Source organism: Leptodactylus fuscus, chromosome 8, assembly GCF_031893055.1.
Source record: "Leptodactylus fuscus isolate aLepFus1 chromosome 8, aLepFus1.hap2, whole genome shotgun sequence".
NCBI classification, from domain to species: domain Eukaryota; kingdom Metazoa; phylum Chordata; class Amphibia; order Anura; family Leptodactylidae; genus Leptodactylus; species Leptodactylus fuscus.
In genome coordinates, this window is record NC_134272.1 from 21,757,012 (window position 1) to 21,777,640 (window position 20,629).

General features: G+C 43.6%; 2 protein-coding genes across 2 annotated transcripts; one reads left to right on the forward strand and one right to left on the reverse strand.

The window, feature by feature from the left end:
- The first annotated feature begins 1,143 nt into the window (after positions 1-1,143).
- LOC142217189 (serine protease 33-like) lies at positions 1,144-6,818 on the forward strand. Its single transcript, XM_075285378.1, has 5 exons — positions 1,144-1,177; positions 2,844-3,048; positions 4,964-5,235; positions 5,894-6,063; positions 6,588-6,818. The coding sequence occupies exons 1-5, from the start codon at positions 1,144-1,146 to the stop codon at positions 6,816-6,818; spliced, it is 912 nt and encodes a 303-aa protein (XP_075141479.1).
- A 1,307-nt stretch (positions 6,819-8,125) lies between these two features.
- Positions 8,126-20,616, reverse strand: LOC142217190 (transmembrane protease serine 9-like). Its single transcript, XM_075285379.1, has 10 exons — positions 20,468-20,616; positions 20,058-20,332; positions 19,709-19,878; positions 18,234-18,624; positions 13,730-13,756; positions 13,454-13,616; positions 11,467-11,735; positions 11,235-11,383; positions 8,445-8,663; positions 8,126-8,221 (listed from the first exon to the last, which is right to left on the reverse strand). The coding sequence occupies exons 1-10, from the start codon at positions 20,614-20,616 to the stop codon at positions 8,126-8,128; spliced, it is 1,908 nt and encodes a 635-aa protein (XP_075141480.1).
- Between the last annotated feature and the right edge of the window lie 13 nt (positions 20,617-20,629).

The following is a 20,629-nucleotide window of genomic DNA, read 5'->3' on the forward strand; positions in this document are numbered from 1 at the left end:
TATAATACTGCTCCTATGTACAAGAATATAACTACTATAATACTGCTGCTATGTACAAGAATATAACTACTATAATACTACTCCTATGTACAAGAATATAACTACTATAATACTGCTCCTATGTACAAGAATATAACTACTATAATACTGCTCCTATATACAAGAATATAACTACTATAATACTACTCCTATGTACAAGAATATAACTACTATAATACTGCTCCTATGTACAAGAATATAACTACTATAATACTGCTGCTATGTACAAGAATATAACTACTATAATACTGCTCCTATATACAAGAATATAACTACTATAATACTACTCCTATGTACAAGAATATAACTACTATAATACTACTCCTATGTACAAGAATATAACTACTATAATACTGCTGCTATGTACAAGAATATAACTACTATAATACTGCTCCTATATACAAGAATATAACTACTATAATACTACTCCTATGTACAAGAATATAACTACTATAATACTGCTCCTATGTACAAGAATATAACTACTATAATACTGCTGCTATGTACAAGAATATAACTACTATAATACTACTCCTATGTACAAGAATATAACTACTATAATACTGCTCCTATGTACAAGAATATAACTACTATAATACTACCTCCTATGTACAAGAATATAACTACTATAATACTGCCCCCTATGTACAATAATATAACTACTATAATACTACCTCCTCTATACAAGACTATAACTACTATAATACTGCCCCCTATGTACAAGAATGTAACTACTATAATACTACTCCATATGGATCAGACGTTATCATGAACATGTAGGGTATCTGTGAGTTTCAGTTTTGTCTTTTTCTCTGCTCTGACTAATTTTGTGCATTGAAACCTAGAACAATGGATGATGATGAGTGTAGAGATGATGCACAGATCTGACACTACATCATCTCTGCTGCTCTGCACTCTCAGCACGTGTTCACTTATTGTTTGTAAATATCTGGAGCAGATGAGGTTGTAGAAACAGCCAGCCCTCCGGGCACCAGGGCAGGTCCGGCCACATTCCAGGATCCATGGACCTCCACATGACAAGATATTTCAGGAGCCGAGACGAGTCCAGCCTCTGCAGAACATCACAGCAACACCAGCGAGAAGATGAGGAGAATCGTGGCCATTCTGCTGCAGACCGGTGAGTAGTAGAGTAAGGATGGTGATAATATTCTCACTGTACAATTGTATCAATAGCCAGAGACTAAGGCATCCAATCTATTACTCTCTGTTATCAACCATGTCAGGAGGGGAGAGGCCGACTGTAGGGGAGGTGAATACAATCTATTACTCTCTGTTATCAGCCATGTCAGGAGGGGAGAGGCTGACTGTAGGAGAGATGAATACAATCTATTACTATCTGTTATCAGCCATGTCAGGAGGGGAGAGGCTGACTGTAGGAGAGATGAATATAATCTATTACTCTCTGTTATCAGCCATGTCAGGAGGGGAAAGGCTGACTGTAGGGGAGGTGAATACAATCTATTACTCTCTGTTATCAGCCATGTCAGGAGGGGAGAGGCTGACTGTAGGAGAGATGAATATAATCTATTACTCTCTGTTATCAGCCATGTCAGGAGGGGAGAGGCCGACTGTAGGGGAGGTGAATACAATCTATTACTATCTGTTATCAGCCATGTCAGGAGGGGAGAGGCTGACTGTAGGACAGGTGAATATAATCTATTACTCTCTGTTATCAGCCGTGTCAGGAGGGGAGAGGCTGACTGTAGGACAGGTGAATATAATCTATTACTATCTGTTATCAGCCATGTCAGGAGGGGAGAGGCTGACTGTAGGGGAGGTGAATACAATCTATTACTATCGGTTATCAGCCATGTCAGGAGAGGAGAGGCCGACTGTAGGAGAGGTGAATACAATCTATTACTATCTGTTATCAGCCATGTCAGGAGGGGAGAGGCTGACTGTAGGAGAGGTGAATACAATCTATTACTATCTGTTATCAGCCATGTCAGGACAGGAGAGGCTGACTGTGGGAGAGGTGAATACAATCTATTACTCTCTGTTATCAGCCATGTCAGGAGGGGAGAGGATGACTGTGGGAGAGGTGAATACAATCTATTACTCTCTGTTATCAGCCATGTCAGGAGGGGAGAGGCTGACTGTAGGAGAGGTGAATACAATCTATTAATCCCTGTTATCAGCCGTGTCAGGAGGGGAAAGGCTGACTGTAGGGGAGGTGAATACAATCTATTACTATCTGTTATCAGCCATGTCAGGAGGGGAGAGGCTGACTGTAGGAGAGGAGAATACAATCTATTACTATCTGTTATCAGCCATGTCAGGAGGGGAGAGGCTGACTGTAGGAGAGGTGAATACAATCTATTACTCTCTGTTATCAGCCATGTCAGGAGGGGAGAGGATGACTGTGGGAGAGGTGAATACAATCTATTTATTGCTGGTTACGTTTTATATACCAATCATGGCAGTATGCAGTATGCAGTATACAGGATTGGTAACATTGTATACAACTCTGCTGGTAGTATATAATATACAGGACTGGTTGCATTGTATCATTCACTATATATGAAAAACACTTGAAAAAAAAAACGTTTGATGTGAAAAACTTTATATGATAAATATTTAGTTTTCTTGTATTAGAGGGGATATTGATCACATGGTAGTTGGGGCCCTGTTACAGTTTCTGCCTTGGAACCACTGAGTTTCATGTTACACCTCCAGTATATAGCAGGTGGGACTATACCCTATCTACAATCCCCTCTCACCCCATGTAATATGTATATTATCATACAGTGACGTGTCCTTCATCTCATGTCTATCATTTTCAGTCCTCCCAGCAGTTGTGTACTGCGAGCTGGTGTCGCCCCCTGTCTGTGGCTCACCGTCCTTCTCTGAGAGGATAGTTGGTGGAACAGATGCAGCAGAAGGAGCTTGGCCATGGCAAGCCAGTGTAATGATCAATGGGAAACCAGTTTGTGGGGGCTCCCTGATCTCTTCGCAGTGGGTGCTGAGCGCTGCGCATTGCTTCGACACGTAAGTCAATGATCTAAAAGATAGTATACAAAGTGCCTGTGTATATAGTCCTATCATGTGTGACACTGTGTGCTTAGCTGTGCATCTAATTCTATCTGCGTGATAATAATATTATTATTATTATTATTATTATTATTATTATTACTTATTTATATAGCACCATTAATTCCATGGTGCCTTGGGGGTTACATACAATAGATGAGAGATAGGAGTTGAGTTCTGAGTGGACGTGTTGCTGGAGCAGTTTTGAGGCGTATGGGAGTAGTGAGATGGGGCGATAGTTGGCTGGAGAGGACGGGTCGAGGGATGGTTTCTTAAGTATGGGTGATAAGTATGATACTGTGTGCTGAGCGGTGTATCTAATCCCCTCATGTATAAAACTGTCTGCTGAGCTGTGTATCTAATCCCCTCATGTGTGAAACTGTCTGCTTACCTGTGTATCTAATCCTTTCATGTGTGATACTGTCTGCTAATCCTATCTGCAGAGCTTCTGTACCTCCTATGCATGCACTACAACCCCCATCATGTAAAGCGTCTAATCCTTAGAGAGCACTCCTGTATTAGACAGCAGTAGACGTTGGGGTGGTATTGATTGATTTCTGTGTGGCTGGTACATTGGGCGTGGGCACAGCGTACAGAAGCCATTACCTGCTGGTTAGCTGCCAGATTCTCACTGTCACTGTGCCAGGGTTCTATCATGCCCGCCGCCAATCACACCTGGCAGTCAGCACAACCAGACAGAGAATGACACCTTACTGCACCTTTTATGTGAGTGCTCTGCTGATACGGGGGCAAGTGAGCCATATTCCAGGTGACAGGTAGAATCTTCCTTTATTGTCTCAGCTACAAGAAGTTGCAGGTAGCTGGATGGATGGAGTAGGTGGAGAGAGTGGATATAGATTAGATGGAGGATAGATGGAGGGTAGGTGGCAAGTATGTGGAAGCTAGATGGAGGGTAGATGAAAAGTAGATGGAGGGTAGATGGGGGAAGATGGAGAGTAGATGGAGGGTAGATGGAGGGTAGATGGAGGACAGATGGAGGATAGATGAAAAGTAGATGGAGGATAGATGAGGGTAGATGGAGGACAGATGGAGGACAGATGGAGGGTAGATGGAGGATAGATGGAGAGCAGATGGAAGGTAGATGGAGGGTAGATGAAAAGTAGATGGAGGATAGATGAGGGTAGATGGAGGACAGATGGAGGACAGATGGAGGGTAGATGGAGGATAGATGGAGAGCAGATGGAAGGTAGATGAAGAGTAGATGGAGGGTAGATGAAGAGTAGATGGAGGGTAGATGGAGAGTAGATGGAGTACAGATGGAGGGTAGATGGAGGGTAGATGGAGAGTAGATGGAGGGTAGATGGAGAGTAGATGGAGTACAGATGGAGGGTAGATGGAGGGTAGATGGAGAGTAGATGGAGGGTAGATGGAGAGTAGATGGAGGGTAGAAGGAGGGTAGATGGAGAGTAGATGAAGAGTAGATGGAGGGTAGATGGAGGACAGATGGAAGGTAGATGGAGGGTAGATGGAGGGTAGATGGAAGGTAGATGAAGAGTAGATGGAGGGTAGATGAAGAGTTGATGGAGGGTAGATGGAGAGTAGATGGAGTACAGATGGAGGGTAGATGGAGGGTAGATGGAGAGTAGATGGAGGGTAGATGGAGAGTAGATGGAGTACAGATGGAGGGTAGATGGAGGGTAGATGGAGAGTAGATGGAGGGTAGATGGAGAGTAGATGGAGGGTAGATGGAGAGTAGATGGAGGGTAGAAGGAGGGTAGATGGAGAGTAGATGAAGAGTAGATGGAGGGTAGATGGAGGACAGATGGAAGGTAGATGGAGGGTAGATGGAGGGTAGATGGATATTTCTGCAGCTCTGAGGTCAGTAATAAATTCTTGTTTCTTTACCTTGCAGGTCCTTATCCCTCTCACAGTACACTATCTACCTCGGGGGCCACAAGCTGGATATCCCTAATCCTAATGCTTTGGAAGCCAAGGTGGACAATCTTGTCATCCACCCACAGTTCACAGGTCCTCAGAGCAGTGGAGACATCGCCCTAGTGCACCTCTCCAGACCAGTCACCTACACCCGTTACATCATGCCAGTGTGTATGCCATCAGCCTCCATGGTCTTCCAACCAGGAACCATTTGCTATGTGACGGGATGGGGCAGGACACAGACGGACGGTGAGTGGCAGGGCCCCCAACATTCTACAGGCTATCCTGAGGCTGTTCATTTCCATGACTCTGCCAGTATAACAGGCAGTGTGTCACATCTCAGAATAGGCATCTCAACTTCTGTGGAACCTCTTTGAGAGGAAAGGAGTCAGTTACTGATTGCCATAAAGGTTCTCTAACTGTATCTCAAAGAGGTTCTTCAGAAGCTGCAGTAAAATGACTGATATTAGGAGCCTCCTGTGTTCCGACATTATATGTCTATATTGTTCTCCATGTTTTTAGTGTTATACTTTGCCTTGCCCTGTAGGGGGTGCTGTGACTCCCTGCCAGCCCCTGTCACCCTAATGTCTGATTTATGAGCTATAATCTCCCTGTAATCTCATGTTACACATTTCACAACGTTTGTCTTTCCGTGTTTAATTCTGTCATTACGGGTGATAAGGCGGGCACAGTCAGGGCGCGGTGCCAGGTAGTTGCTGACTTGGCGTCTGGCATGCTTTGTGTGTTATTACATCTATTTATGATTCCCTCAGATATTTTTGGCCTCCTATGGAGTATGTTGGAAGTGTGGGGGAGGGGAGTGTTTAGAATTTCAGGAGACTTCTGCCACAACCGTGCCATGATGTACAATGTGACCATCTATGTTCCATCACTTGTGTTCCTACAGTATTTTTAGCCTTCCCCAGAACCCTCCAGCAACTGATGCTTCCATTGATCAGCCGGGAGTCATGTGACCAGATGTATCACATAGGGTCAGCTACCAACTCCAGCACGCCCATCATCCAGAGTGACCAAATCTGTGCTGGATACCAAGCCGGACAGAAGGATTCCTGCACGGTGAGCCCCGGACATGGTCCATGAGCTGTAGAATATGATTCTGGACATTGTAACGTTTTATATGTTGTGTTTGGTTCATTGTTACGGTGTTGATACAATGTTCAGTACAACAATAATATAATATACAACAATACACCTCTAACCGAAATACCCTGTTTCCCCGAAAATAAGACAGTGTCTAATATTAGATTCTCTTCCAAAATATATGACCTGTCTTATTTCCAGGGGATGTCTTATGCAGCTGCTGGAGCGGGAAACAATCGGCAGTCATGCCAGCACTTCCTTAGCGGAGTGTCGGCATGACTGCCGGTTGTAAGTGGTCCAGGAGGTGAAGTGGGGGGGGGGGGGGTGTCTTATTTTCGGGGAAACAGTGGTAGCAGTGGAGGGTAGCACAGATTACTCTCTTGGTGCCACCCCGGTGAGGAGAGGGTTAGGCCCGATGTCATGGGGCAGCTTGTCTCAGTCATTATGTCAATTACTTCCTATATGATGTGACTATACGTGACCTTATCTTCTCTGTGCAGGGCGACTCCGGGGGTCCTCTGATTTGTAAGATGTATGGGTATTGGTACCAGGCAGGCATTGTAAGCTGGGGAGAAGACTGTGCTACACCAAACCGCCCTGGAGTCTACACCTATGTACCAACTTATATGTCATGGATCAATTATTATAGAAGCCAGCCAAATTCATCCTCCTCTCCCAGTCTGGGGGCCTCAGTGCTGCTCCTTGTGGTCTCTCTGATACTGCACAGCTGATTTATTTCCCATGAAGAAAAGGACTCAAAACTTTATCCTGGGACTGTATAGCCCAAAATTATATAAGTGACTACTCCGACTATACAGCTGGTTATACAAGTAATCTCTACAAGACCTGGAGAACATTGTGTCTTCTCATCAGGTTCCTCATCTTTCTCATCGAGTCTACTCATTTTCTTCATCGTTGTGCCCCCTCAAGTTATTCATCATTGTTTGTCCTCATCTACTTCAGCATTGTGTCTCCTCATCTTCCTCATCATTGCTCTACCCATCTTCCTCATTGTTGAGTCTCCTCATCTTCCTCATTGTTGAGTCTCCTCATCTGCCTCATTGTTGTCTCTCCACATCTTCTTATTTATTGAGTCTCTCCATTGTCCTATCGTTGCATCTCCTCAACTTCTTCACCAGTGTGTCTCATCTTTCTCATCATTGTGTCTTCTCATCTTCCTCATCATTGCATCTCCTCATCTTCCTCATCATTATGTCTCCTATCTCATCTATCTTATTGTGCCATGTGGTCTCATTTCATCTTCCTCATTATTTCATCTTCTTGCTTACTCTGGATTGTCCTTGTATATTGTCTATGTGTATAATTTTTTTTTTTCATGGTTTACTGGATATAATGTTGGACATTGTGACAAAGATGGTTACAACTGTGGATATCTTGCCCATTCCCAGATAAATCAGGTTATGGGGGGGTCAGCTCAGGATCCAATGGAGCCGCACATAGAATGGAGGTGGTTGTGATGAAAACCCACAAGTTCTGTTGGATGAGACCCCACAATTACCGGATCAGGGACCCTGGATTATGTATATAATAATGGTGGCATCACTATCTGGCACTTCTTCCATTTCTTCCATGCTTAGGGGGGCGCTCTGCAGGCAAAACCTGACTATGGAAGATACCTGCAGGATCTTTATGGAAGTTTTACAAATGGTAGACTACAAGTCAATGCCTTTTATATTCAACCTGAGATGTTTAAAATCATACATAAATAAAATTCATTTCCAGATTTGTATTCCTGGATGTAAATAATACATGGCGGTCTATCATATGCGTATTTATTACAATGATATAATAATGGTGGCCTATTATTGTATCTTTGACAACTAGGTGCTACCATTCCCTATGTCAAATAGGACAATGGCCGCACTGATTGGTCAATCGCCGACTGCGTAAAAACATGTCCCCATTTTGTAAGATCCTGTTGTCAATTTATTCATAAATTTGCAGGTAGATTAACAGACGAAAACAAAGGAAATTTATGAAAAATAAATTCCAGAATTATTGGGTAGGCAAGTATTTTCTAGAACAGACATGTCGGAGATCGTAGGATCTGCTCCAGATTTGTGAAGGGCAGTTTTATTAGTTTTCCGATCAGATCTGCAGGACATTTGTCATCCTGGAAACAATGTATGATGGATTGTCTTAGGTCTTCTGTCTTAAGTGTTCCCATAAACAAGGAAGGTCCGGAGTTGGCATCATTTGTTGGCTTGTTTGGGTGACAACCAATGTGAGCCATAGGCACCCTGGGAAATCCTGGGACATAATGGAGTGACGTGTCAGACCTAGAGATGGATTCACAACAGCAGCCACAAGCAGAGGAGGGTCACCAGGATGTTTACCATGACTCCCCCAGCCTTGGTACCACCGCCGGCTACTGATTGTATTGTGCTTCTCCCATTGGTGTAGGGCACATAGTGCTGGAGCCAGGACTGGTAATACTGGACTCTGGTGTAAACTCCAGGATGATCGGCCTTTGCACATCCAATACCCCAGCTGGTGATGCCAAGTTGGAGCCAGACACCATTCACATTACACACGAGGGGTCCCCCAGAGTCACCCTGAAATAATACACGATAATCAATGTAAGTGAATAGTACTTACACTCAGACTGTACAGGTAAGTGGTCGGATATTAGATGCAGCTATAGAAGTGTAATTGGGTGCTTTGCCATTGGTGCTATTAGTCCTACTCATCTTTATGTTGTGGCCTGAGATCAATAATGAAATGTCTGGGTGCACTACACTCATAGACAGCGCAGGAGTATCATCCATGTACCAGGAGTGCTGTTTTATCACAGACCCAAACATGCGCGTGTTCAGAGTAACCCAATATTGAAGAAACATTATTAATGATACTATGAGCCAATGTATGAGTAGAATACAAGAACCGCCATAAATGACAGTATTAAGGGGTACTGCTACACCTGACACTACTATAGGACACTACTACACCTGACACTACTGATGGGCTCTACTACACCTGACAGTACTACAGGACACTACTACACCTGACACTGCTGAATGGCACTACTACATCTGACACTATTGAAACGCTCTACTACACCTGACACTACTACAGGACACTACTACACCTGACACTACTACAGGACACTACTACACCTGACACTACTGAAGGGCACTACTACACCTGACAGTACTAATGGGTGCTACTACACCTGACACTATTGAAACGCTCTACTATACCTGACACTACTACAGGACACTACTACACCTGACACTACTGAAGGGCTCTACTACACCTGAAACTACTACACCTGACACCATTGAAGCGCTCTACTACACCTGACAGTACTACAGGACACTACTACACCTGACACTACTGAATGGCACTACTACATCTGATGCTAGTGAAGGGCTCTACTACACCTGACACTACTGATGGGCTCTATTACACCTGACACTACTACAACTGACACTACTGATGGGCTCTATTACACCTGACAGTACTAATGGGTGCTACTACACCTGACACGGCTGAATGGCACTACTACAGATGATGCTAGTGAAGTACACTACTACACTTGGCACTACTGAAGGGCACTACTACGCCTGACCAGGGGTGACCCAACTGTTTTGCCGCCCGAGGCAGACGACAGAAAGCCACCCCCCCCCCCTCGGGAGGAGGGGGCGGTGTGAAGGGGCGTGGCAGAGCGAAGGGGGCGGGGTGGAGCAAAGGGGGCGTGGCGGAGCAGCATTAGCAGGCAGAGAGCAGGCAGGGAGAGGACCTGCTCTCTGCCTGAGCACTGCTCCAGTGGCCTCCCCAATCCACCGTTCGGTGACGGTGAAGCTAAGTCAGTCCAGGACAGCTTGTCCTGGACTGGCTTAGCCTGGTAAGCAAAAATGCCGCCCTCCCCGAGGCCCTGGCATAGTGCTGCCTGAAGCGGTAACTTCAGGTCGCCTCATGGGAGGTGCGGCGCTGCGCCTGACACTACTATATCTAACACTACTGAAGGACACTACCACACCTGACAGTACTACAGGGCACTACTATTATCTTGAATATTCTTGGTCCATCATGGATTATATTTATCCCTTTCCCACCCTGCACTGGAAGTGAATAATAGGCCATATCCTTAAAAAGTTAAAGAAGATGTTTTTCATTATATTCTGTAACTTCCAAGATGTCTCAGAAGAAATAGCTGTCCTTGGCTGAGAAGTCTGTATCTGGTATAATCCCAACATCATTGCAAACAAAGGCCTCTGAGAAGGTTGGCATGATGTTAAAGGGAGCGCCCTCTATAGGCTTGCTTGACTGAGACTGTGTCTTCCTAATTACATCATGTATAAGGAAAATGTTTGTTCTCGTACCGTGTTAGCCAGTGGGTAGGAAATATATATATATATAAAAAAAAAACTTGATAGTCTTCAGTAGTTGATACCTTTTTAATGGCTAACTCGTAATGATGACAGATTACTGTAATCTGTCATCATTATTAGTTAGCCATTAAAAAGGTATCAACTACTGAAGACTCTCAAGTTTTTTTTTTGTTTGTTTGTTTGTTTTTTTATATTACTTACATCATGTAAAATAGACTTGTACATTCTCAGTCAGCGCCCTCTATTGGTGTGCATACTTGAGGCACTGGCATCCTAATTACATCATGGAAGTCAGATTTGCATATTCTTCCCAAGAAATCTCCAGCACATTATCTGCTGGTATATAGCCTTCTACTGCCCTCTGCTGGCAGTGCATGGAAAGATACTTCACACAAGTGAGCACATAGAGCAGAATGTATCAGGCCTATAGTCACTCCATAATCCTGGCTTCAGTAAGAAGCAAACTTGGGAATTGCTGCTTTTTGAATGTTTTTTTGCAAAAATATTTTTGCGATTTTTTTTTTTTTTTTTTTGCCTTTTTTTACCTTCTCATTCACAAAGTTTGAAAAGAGAATGAATATGAAATCTGATGTTTTTTTGTTTTTTTTAAATCAAATGTGACTTTTTTCGGTCTCAGTCGGGGGTGGCCATGGAGTGACATCTTAGGACGGAGGTGTTAGATGTAATGCAATATTTCCCTCCCATTTAATCCTCCCCAATGAATGTTACAACACAACCAACTAAAATATTTACTAGAAATCATAGACTACAACCCCCAACATCTCCCCATACCTGACAGGAATCCTTCTGCCCCCCTCGGTAGCCGGCACAGATCATGTCCTCTTGGATCTCTCCATGGGACTGGTACATAGTCTGACAGTTCTTGTTGTCCATCAGCGCTACCTCCACCTCCTGTAGAATTTTGGGGGCAGCGAGGGGCACTGCGGAGACCAAGAGTAGTGATGTCAGCTGATATGGGCACCATACCCATCATCAATTCTACATTTCAGGACCTCTAATTTACCTTTTTCGGCCACATTACCCCATCCCGTCACCCAGCACAGGGTACCTGCCGACAGCTTGACAGACGGTGATGGTAGACACACCGGAAGGATGAAATTAGTCAAATGTACAGGTTGCCCCAGTTGTACTAGAGCAATGTCCCCGCTGGATCCCTCTCTTGTAAAGTTGGGGTGAATAATGATTTGCTTTACAGTCCTCGATACCGTGTTCTGCAGGTCTGACAACTGGTGCGCCCCGAGGTAGACGGTGTATGAGGAGATATCCACAGGCCTGTGGTGCACAAGACAACAAGGGGGTAAGATACAAATCTATTCAGATGGTATCAATCAAACTCTAAATGTCTATTCACATGGGCAGATTTCCAGCCAGTAACAAGCGCCAGACAATGTTTCTTAGAACCATCTATATGTCTCATGTATACTTCTGCTAATTCTTCTGTCAGTGACATTGACTATAAGGGGAGGTTTTGATTGCTGGTTGTCAGAATTCTGGGTTAAGAAACCCTTTTTTTGGGACATGAGTCAGGCTTAAGAACCCCTGTTTTCGGAACGAGTCAGGCTTAAGAACCTCTATTTTGGGGACGTGAGTTATACTTAAGAACTTTTTTTTTTTGGACATGAGTCAGGCTTAAGAACCCCTGTTTTGGGGATGTGACTCAGGCTTAAAAATCCCTGTTTTTGGGACATGAGCCAGGCTTAAGAAACCCTATTTTGGGGACGTGAGTTAGGCATAAGGACCCCTGTTTTGGGGACATGAGTCAGGCTTAAGAAACCCTGTTTTGCAAACATGAGTCAGGCTTAAGAACCCCTGTTTCTGGTACGTGAGTCAGGCTTAAAAATCCCTGTTTTGGGGAAATGAGACAGGCTTAAGAACCCCTGTTTTTTGGGACATAAGTCAGGCTTAAGAATCATTGTTTTTGGGACATGAATCAGGTTTGAGAACCCCTGTTTTGGGGACATGAGACAGGCAAAAAATTCCTGTTTTTGGGACATGAGCCAGGCTTAAGAAACCCTGTTTTGCAAACATGAGTCAGGCTTACGAACCCCTGTTTCTGGTACGTGAGTCAGGCTTAAAAATCCCTGTTCTTAGGAAATGAGCCAGGCTTAAGAACCCCTGTTTTTTGGGATATGAGTCAGGCTTAAGAATCACTGTTTTTGGGACATTAATCAGGCTTAAGAACCCCTGTTTTAGGGACATGAAACAGGCTTCAAAATCCCTGTTTTTGGGACATGAGCCAGGCTTAAGAAACCCTATTTTGCAGATGTGAGTTAGGCATAAGAACCACTGTTTTTGGGACATGAGTCATGCTTAAGAACCCCTGTTTTTGATATTTGAGTCAGGCTTAAAAAGCTCTGTTTTTGGGACATGAGTCAGGCTTAAGAACCCCTGTTTTTTGGGACATGAGTCAGGCTTAAGAATCACTGAATTAGGACATGAGTCAGGCTTAAGAATCACTGTTTTGGGGACATGAGTCAGGCTTCTCCACTTCTTTCAGAAAGCTAAATGTGCAGAATACAAGCCATATCATAGCCAGATCTAGTGTTACTCCGCATGTACAAGCTCATGACAGATTATCCTAAATAGTCCTCTGAAACATTAGGCATGTATTACGCATCGAGAGATTCGGAACAGAAAATGGGAAACCTCCCTAAATCAATAGTCATCAAGCAATTCAGGGCCCACAATCAAAACCGGACCCCTTCCTCTATCTCATGCATACAACTAACCGTATACTCATTAAGTCTTGTATTACAGTCTTGTTCCAAGAGTCATTACCATAGAGATTTTACAACATCTCTTTATATGGGGTTGAAGTTGACCCATGGCAGTGCCCGGTCCCCAGCCAGATAACCAGACACTAGATCTCTCTCTCTCTCTCTCTCTGTATATCAGATATGGCGTACTAGTCTCAGAAACAGCCCAGTTAGCCTAACCATGTCTCCAGGAATGGACTTTCTGTACATAATACAATAACACCAGCAACTTACTTCACAAAGCAGTGGGCGGCTGTCAGCACCCAGGAATCTGTGATAAGTGAGCCCCCACACTGCGCGGTGCCATTGAGCTGCAGGCTGATCTGCCAGGGCCATTCCCCTTGGGTAGAGTCCTCTCCTCCCGCAATCCTTAGAGGTATTGTCTGCTTGCCACAACCTGTTACATTAGAACAATTACACAATATTCATGTTAATGCTTCTAAATATGGATATAAAATTAGGGTCTAACTTACAGGGCTCAGGATGGTCTGATCCATAGATAGGACTTACCTGCCAGTGCTCCGACCACCTGGAATCCTGAGAATAGGATAAAGGTATTAGAAACATGGTACTGACATGATAAGGATGGGGAATAGGGTCAGAGCTACAATGAGGATGACAATGGTAGAAGAACAAGGAGGATGAATCAGTAGCTGGTCGGGGAAGGTTCTCGGGGTCTTACCATGCTGTGTGAGCAGTGTGAGGAGCAGGAGAAGCTTCTTCATGCTGTTACACCTATCGCTGGGGCTGATGGTGTCCTCCTGCTCATAGGCGATGGTCACTCTTTATATTTTGGATGCGGGGTGACAGGGCTTATATAGAGCTTTAAAGCTGCCAGACCGGTTCTGGCCCACAGACGTGATGCCCTCCCGGCCACTCTACTGGATGGAGGATCTCCATGACATACAGGATATACAATAGATGAGAAGACGTTCATTGTGAGAGTTGCAGAAAATATCTGTGAAATTGGAAATGTCTAGAATTATAAGTCAGCCACCACCCAAGGTTTATGTCCATGGGCCACCTGCTGACTTGGTGCTGACTGCTATGTGAGTACTTAGTTGTGAACAGCGTCTGAGCTAGTCTGAAATGTGTTAAATCTCCTTAGGCTCAGGCGGCTACTCTGTCCATCCCCTATGCTTTATACTGCTGTTCTGCTCAACTAGAGCACAGCATTCATCACTCACTCTGAGGCCCGGTTCACATCTGCATTTACGTTCAGAGAGTCCACTTTGGGGACCCCCGCCCCCCCCCCCCCCAGAATGGAAACATATATGCATAGAAAAGTGGTTACCTTAAAGTTAAAGTGGAGTATGGCCTGCCCACCCCTGCATACAAATATACTGGTTATATGGAGCTATACTAGTTAGATAGGGTTACACTACCTATTTGGAGGTATACAGGTTATGTAAGGCTACACTTTATACAGTATATGGAGACATGTTGGATATATGGAGGTATATTTGTCATATAGGACTATACTGGCTATATAATGCTACACTGGATAGATGGATGTATACTTGTTATATAGGTCTACACTGGATATATGGAGATGTGATGTTTACTATGCTGACATGGAGCAGCAGATCTGGCCGCGCTTCCCTCCTATTGTACTTGCGTTATGTCCTCAGGCAGAGGCCGTCACTATAATAATCCATTATCAATGGTGGCAGTCAGGTCGCAGGACTACATCACAGTTTGCCTTTGTCTTGATTTCCATTACGTGTGAAGTTTAATCCAATATACAGTCCTATGAAAAAGTTTGGGCACCCCTATTAATCTTAATCATTTTTAGTTCTAAATATTTTGGTGTTTGCAGCAGCCATTTCAGTTTGATATATCTAATAACTGATGGACACAGTAATATTTCAGGATTGAAATGAGGTTTATTGTACTAACAGAAAATGTGCAATATGCATTAAACCAAAATTTGACCGGTGCAAAAGTATGGGCACCTCAACAGAAAAGTGACATTAATATTTAGTACATCCTCCTTTTGCAAAGATAACAGCCTCTAGTCGCTTCCTGTAGCTTTTAATCAGTTCCTGGATGAAGGTATTTTGGACAAACAATTCAAGTTCAGTTAAGTTAGATGGTCGCCGAGCATGGACAGCCCGCTTCAAATCATCCCACAGATGTTCAATGATATTCAGGTCTGGGGACTGGGATGGCCATTCCAGAACATTGTAATTGTTCCTCTGCATGAATGCCTGAGGATTTGGAGCGGTGTTTTGGATCATTGTCTTGCTGAAATATCCATCCCCGGCGTAACTTCAACTTCGTCACTGATTCTTGAACATTATTCTCAAGAATCTGCTGATACTGAGTGGAATCCATGCGACTCTCAACTTTAACAAGATTCCCGATGCCGGCATTGGCCACACAGCCCCAAAGCATGATGGAACCTCCACCAAATTTTACAGTGGGTAGCATGTGTTTTTCTTGGAATGCTGTTTCTTTTTGGACGCCATGCATAACGCCTTTTTTTATAACCAAACAACTCAATTTTTGTTTCCAAAATGAAGCTGCCTTGTCCAAATGTGCTTTTGCATACCTCAGGCAACTCTATTTGTGGCGTACGTGCAGAAACGGCTTCTTTCTCATCACTCTCCCATACAGCTTCTACTTGTGCAAAGTGCGCTGTATAGTTGACCGATGCACAGTGACACCATCTGCAGCAAGATGATGCTGCAGCTCTTTGGAGGTGGTCTGTGGATTGTCCTTGACTGTTCTCACCATTCTTCTTCTCTGCCTTTCTGATATTTTTCTTGGCCTGCCACTTCTGGGCTTAACAAGAACTGTCCCTGTGGTCTTCCATTTCCTTACTATGTTCCTCACAGTGGAAACTGACAGGTTAAATCTCTGAGACAACGTTTTGTATCCTTCCCCTGAACAACTATGTTGAACAATCTTTGTTTTCAGATCATTTGAGAGCGGGCTATCCATGTTCGGCGACCATCAAACTTAACTGAACTTGAATTGTTTTGTAGAAAGAAATGGTCCAAAATACCTTCATCCAGGATCCAGGAACTGATTAAAAGCTACAGGAAGCGACTAGAGGCTGTTATCTTTGCAAAAGGAGGATGTACTAAATATTAATGTCACTTTTCTGTTGAGGTGCCCATATTTTTGCACCGGTCAAATTTTGGTTTAATGCATATTGCGCATTTTCTGTTAGTACAATAAACCTCATTTCAATCCTGAAATATTACTGTGTCCATCAGTTATTAGATATATCAAACTGAAATGGCTGTTGCAAACAACAAAATATTTAGAACTAAAAATGATTAAGATTAATAGGGGTGCCCAAACTTTTTCATAGGACTGTATGTAACCTATATGGACTGACACTAATGGCTGCAGAGCAAGAAGGAAAGGGCCACCATGTTCAGTATATCAGGTGATCCTATGATCAGAAGGACTCTAGACCACTAACCCTGGGCCTTACCATAGCCAACTAACTCTAAGCCGACTAGTCATAACCCTATAAACACTAAGACTTTATAAAATAAAACCCCTACCTTATTAATCCTATCCCAGTAACCATAACCCTAATAAACCTAATTGACCAAAATTAATCCTTACCCACTAACTTTACCCTACTAATCCTATTCCAATAACTGTAACCCTACTAACCCCTTACCCCTACCTTAACCTATTAGCCTTAACCTTATAAACTCTAATCAACAATCCCTAACCTGCTAATCTTACCCTACTAATCCTAAATCAGTAACCTTAACCCTAATCACCAAATATATTTTCTACTAATCCTAAACCTAACCCACTAACCATAACCCAAACTACCTGTAACCCACTAGTCTTAACCCTAACCCCCTAACCTTAACCTTAGCAGATACTAAATATAGCCCTAATAGACCCAAACCTATTAACATAAGAAGAATTCTACTGACCACATGCCAATAGCCATAAACCGCTAATCTTTACTGTAATCCAGACTAACCGTAAAACCCTAATTCAATAATCTTATTCTACTAACCCACTAATAGAAAACCCACTAATGGTGACCCTACTGGACTCTAATTCACTAACCCTAAACCTAGCCCTATTAACCCCAAACCTCTAAACTTAACCATACTGACTGTAACTTTACAATCTCTAACCCTATTAACCCCTTACCCAACCCTTCTGTCTATGGCCACATTAACCCTAATCATAACCCATAATTCTTAACCCCTTAATGCTTAAACCCATGAATCCTAACCCACTGACCATACTAACCCTAACTAGTAACAGAGTCATCTTAGTCTTTTATCAATAATTAGTCAATAATTACAGTATTCTACTCATTGAGGTATAAAATCCAAAAATTTATTAAGTACATAATAGATATATTACGCACATCTTCTTGCCTTATATTATAAGACCAGACATTATATACATTTCATACAAGTCTCAATATTTATGTTGACAAGGCTTATATAAATAGCTACGATATAAGGGTTAGTTCATTTTGGCAGCAGATTTTGATGCGGAATCGGCCTCAAAATCCGCCTGCCAAAACGGCTCCCATTGACTTCAATGGGAGCCACTCGCTTCTTTTTTCCGCTAGCTAGTAGCGGAAAAAAGTAGTGAGATGACCTATCTTGCCACGGAGTCCGCGGCTGACTTAGCCCCGGCGTCCACGGCATGAGACTCCCTCCCGATTAGGCCCATTCATTTGGGGCGGAATGCCGCGACGGAATGCCGGTGCACTGCATCGGCATTCCGTCGCGGCTAGCTGCGTGGTATGTTCACATGCGGAATCCATTTTCCGCCATGTGAACATACCCTAAGGCGTAGGTAGGTGGTGAGTGTTTGTAGCCTTCCTAGGCTTATAGACAGCCAAAAATTCTAAAAAATTTACGGATCAATAGCCATAGAATGGAATCAAATTGGAATCGTTCTAAACACCCTTGTTGTGAAGAGTCCTGTTCTTGGTGAATCGATTGGTGGACCATCCCACAACGGGTGTTGCAGGCAGGAGGTTCATTGAACTATCGAAGAATAGCCAGACCCAGGAGGATCAACATGACATTGACCATAGACCAACGATTTGAATGGGCTCTATTGCCTACTAGAAGTGCGATCATGGGGTCGGCGGTATTGTCGGCTAGGCGCCCACTCTCTGTATCGTTTTGCTCATACAGGATATAGCTAAAGTTACTGTTTTGTGGCTGGAATTTAAAGTGATGAATCATATTGATGTCCTGGATCAATTGTGAACTGTCCAGTCCATCTCTGTTCTCCACGGATGTCACATGTGCCTCAATCCAGGACAGATAATATTGGACTCTCGTATAGACCCCAGGACGATTGGGCTCTGCACATCCTAAACCCCAGCTAATAATGCCCATCTGCACCCAGGCACCATTCACTTTGCAGACAAGGGGTCCTCCTGAGTCACCCTGTGAACAAAAAACATTGTTAAAAACATATTTACCATATCAGGAAACCTTTTATGATGACCCAACCGTCCACGAAGATGTCACTTGTGAAAATAAGGCAAATAGTCACAGACTAAATAAATTTTTAATATAAAACATAAGACCAAGACATGTTGGAGCATGTTGTGGTGTGGATGGCCTGATAACTGCTTATATTTGTGGGGTCTCCTGATCCCTGGTAGATCATATTTGTAGAAGAAGGGGCATCTGGAATTTCAGCTTCTGGATTTTTTTTTTTTTGTTCTCAGGAATGATAAACTTCCACTAGAGGTGACTGGAGGGGACAACAGGGCTCTAAAGGAGTAGCAATAGCATGAAGGGGATAGTGGGATCTGGAAAGGATAGGGAGTCTGAGGGGAAATAGGAATCTGGAATGGACAAAAGTAATTGGAGGGATAGAAGGGTGAGAGGAGTCTGGAGGAACAGAAGACTCTGGAGGGACAGAGAACCATGGATGGGAGAGAGTAATATGAAGGAAACAGAGGGTCTAGAGGAAAAAGAGGAATCTGGAGGGGATAGAGGTGTATGGAGAGGACCATGGGGTCTGGAGGGGACAGACAGATCTGCAGGCATAGGGGAACCTGTAGAGGAAGGGGACAGGGTAATCTGGAGAGGACAATACAATCTGGAGTGGAGTAAGGAGGGGATTGAGTAATTTGGAGCACATAGGGAAATCTGAAGGACAGAGGTATTTGGAAGAGACATGGAACATAAAAGGGAAAGAGGAATCTGGAAGATAAGGAGAAGACAGATGTGTCTGGAAGGGGCAGATGTTTCTTGAGGAAACTGAGGATTCTGGAGAGAAATATTAAAAAAAACAAACAAACAAACAAACAAACATGATTCTGGAGAGGTCAGAGGGTTCAGAAGGACAAAGGAATCTGCAGGAAACAGAGGTGTCTGCTTGGGACAGAGGAGTTTGGAGGAGACAGATTGGCCTGGATGAGACAGAGGGGTATGGCTGTGGCTTGGTTGTGGATACAACCATGCTCAAGTGAGCCCGAATGTACATGTATCTGCGATGTAGTTCCATATCTGCATATACCTGGCATGTGTCTTTCTTTCCTTCCTTGTAGCCAGCACAGAGCATGTCTTTCTGGATCAGCTTGAATTTGGGGTTATAGCCCAGGGAGCTCTGGTACATGGATTCACAGTTTGTATTGCTAATCAGAGAAACCTGGATCTCTTGTAGAATTTTAGGGTCAGTAAGTGGTACTGTAAAGAGAGAATATTTCATTACAACCTGACAGATGTCTTGAGATGACCCCTAGAGTGGAGGCCTCTATGGATTATTTAGAGTATTAATATTTAGATATGAAATCCTTATGTATGTATGGCTCTAAATGTTAACATGGTGGGAGGTAGTCTAGATCATAGTCTATGACTGGTCTTACCTCTATCTTTAATGGCTCCCCAGCCAGTTGCCCAGCACCGGGTTCCTTCTGGCAGGTTCACTGACTTTGATGGCAAGCTGATGGGATATACTAAGTTAGTGAAAGTGACCGGTTTCTCCAGCTCTACCAAGGCAATATCTCCACTGGATCCTTCATTTGTGAAGTAGGGATTTATGAGGACCTGTTTCACTTGTCTGACCACAATCCGAGGGTCCTGCAGGTCTGATAAGTTATATGCTCCAAGATAGATGGTGTATGCTGAGATGTTCACCGGCCTGCAAGGGAAGTGATAAGGGAATATAATACTGTTGGTAAGGTTGGATGAAGACACAAGTCCGTCAAGTCCAAACATTGAATATCTCCTCCACAGTCTGTAGTCTATAATATTAAAAGCATGAGCAAAAACTTACGTCTCAAAGCAATGAGCAGCGGTCAGCACCCAAAAGTCATTGATAAGTGACCCCCCACACTCTGCAAAGCCATTGCTTTGCACGCTGACTTGCCACGGCCATTCTCCGACTGTCGCATCCAGTCCTCCTACGATCCTCTCTGATATCATTGGCTTTCCACCA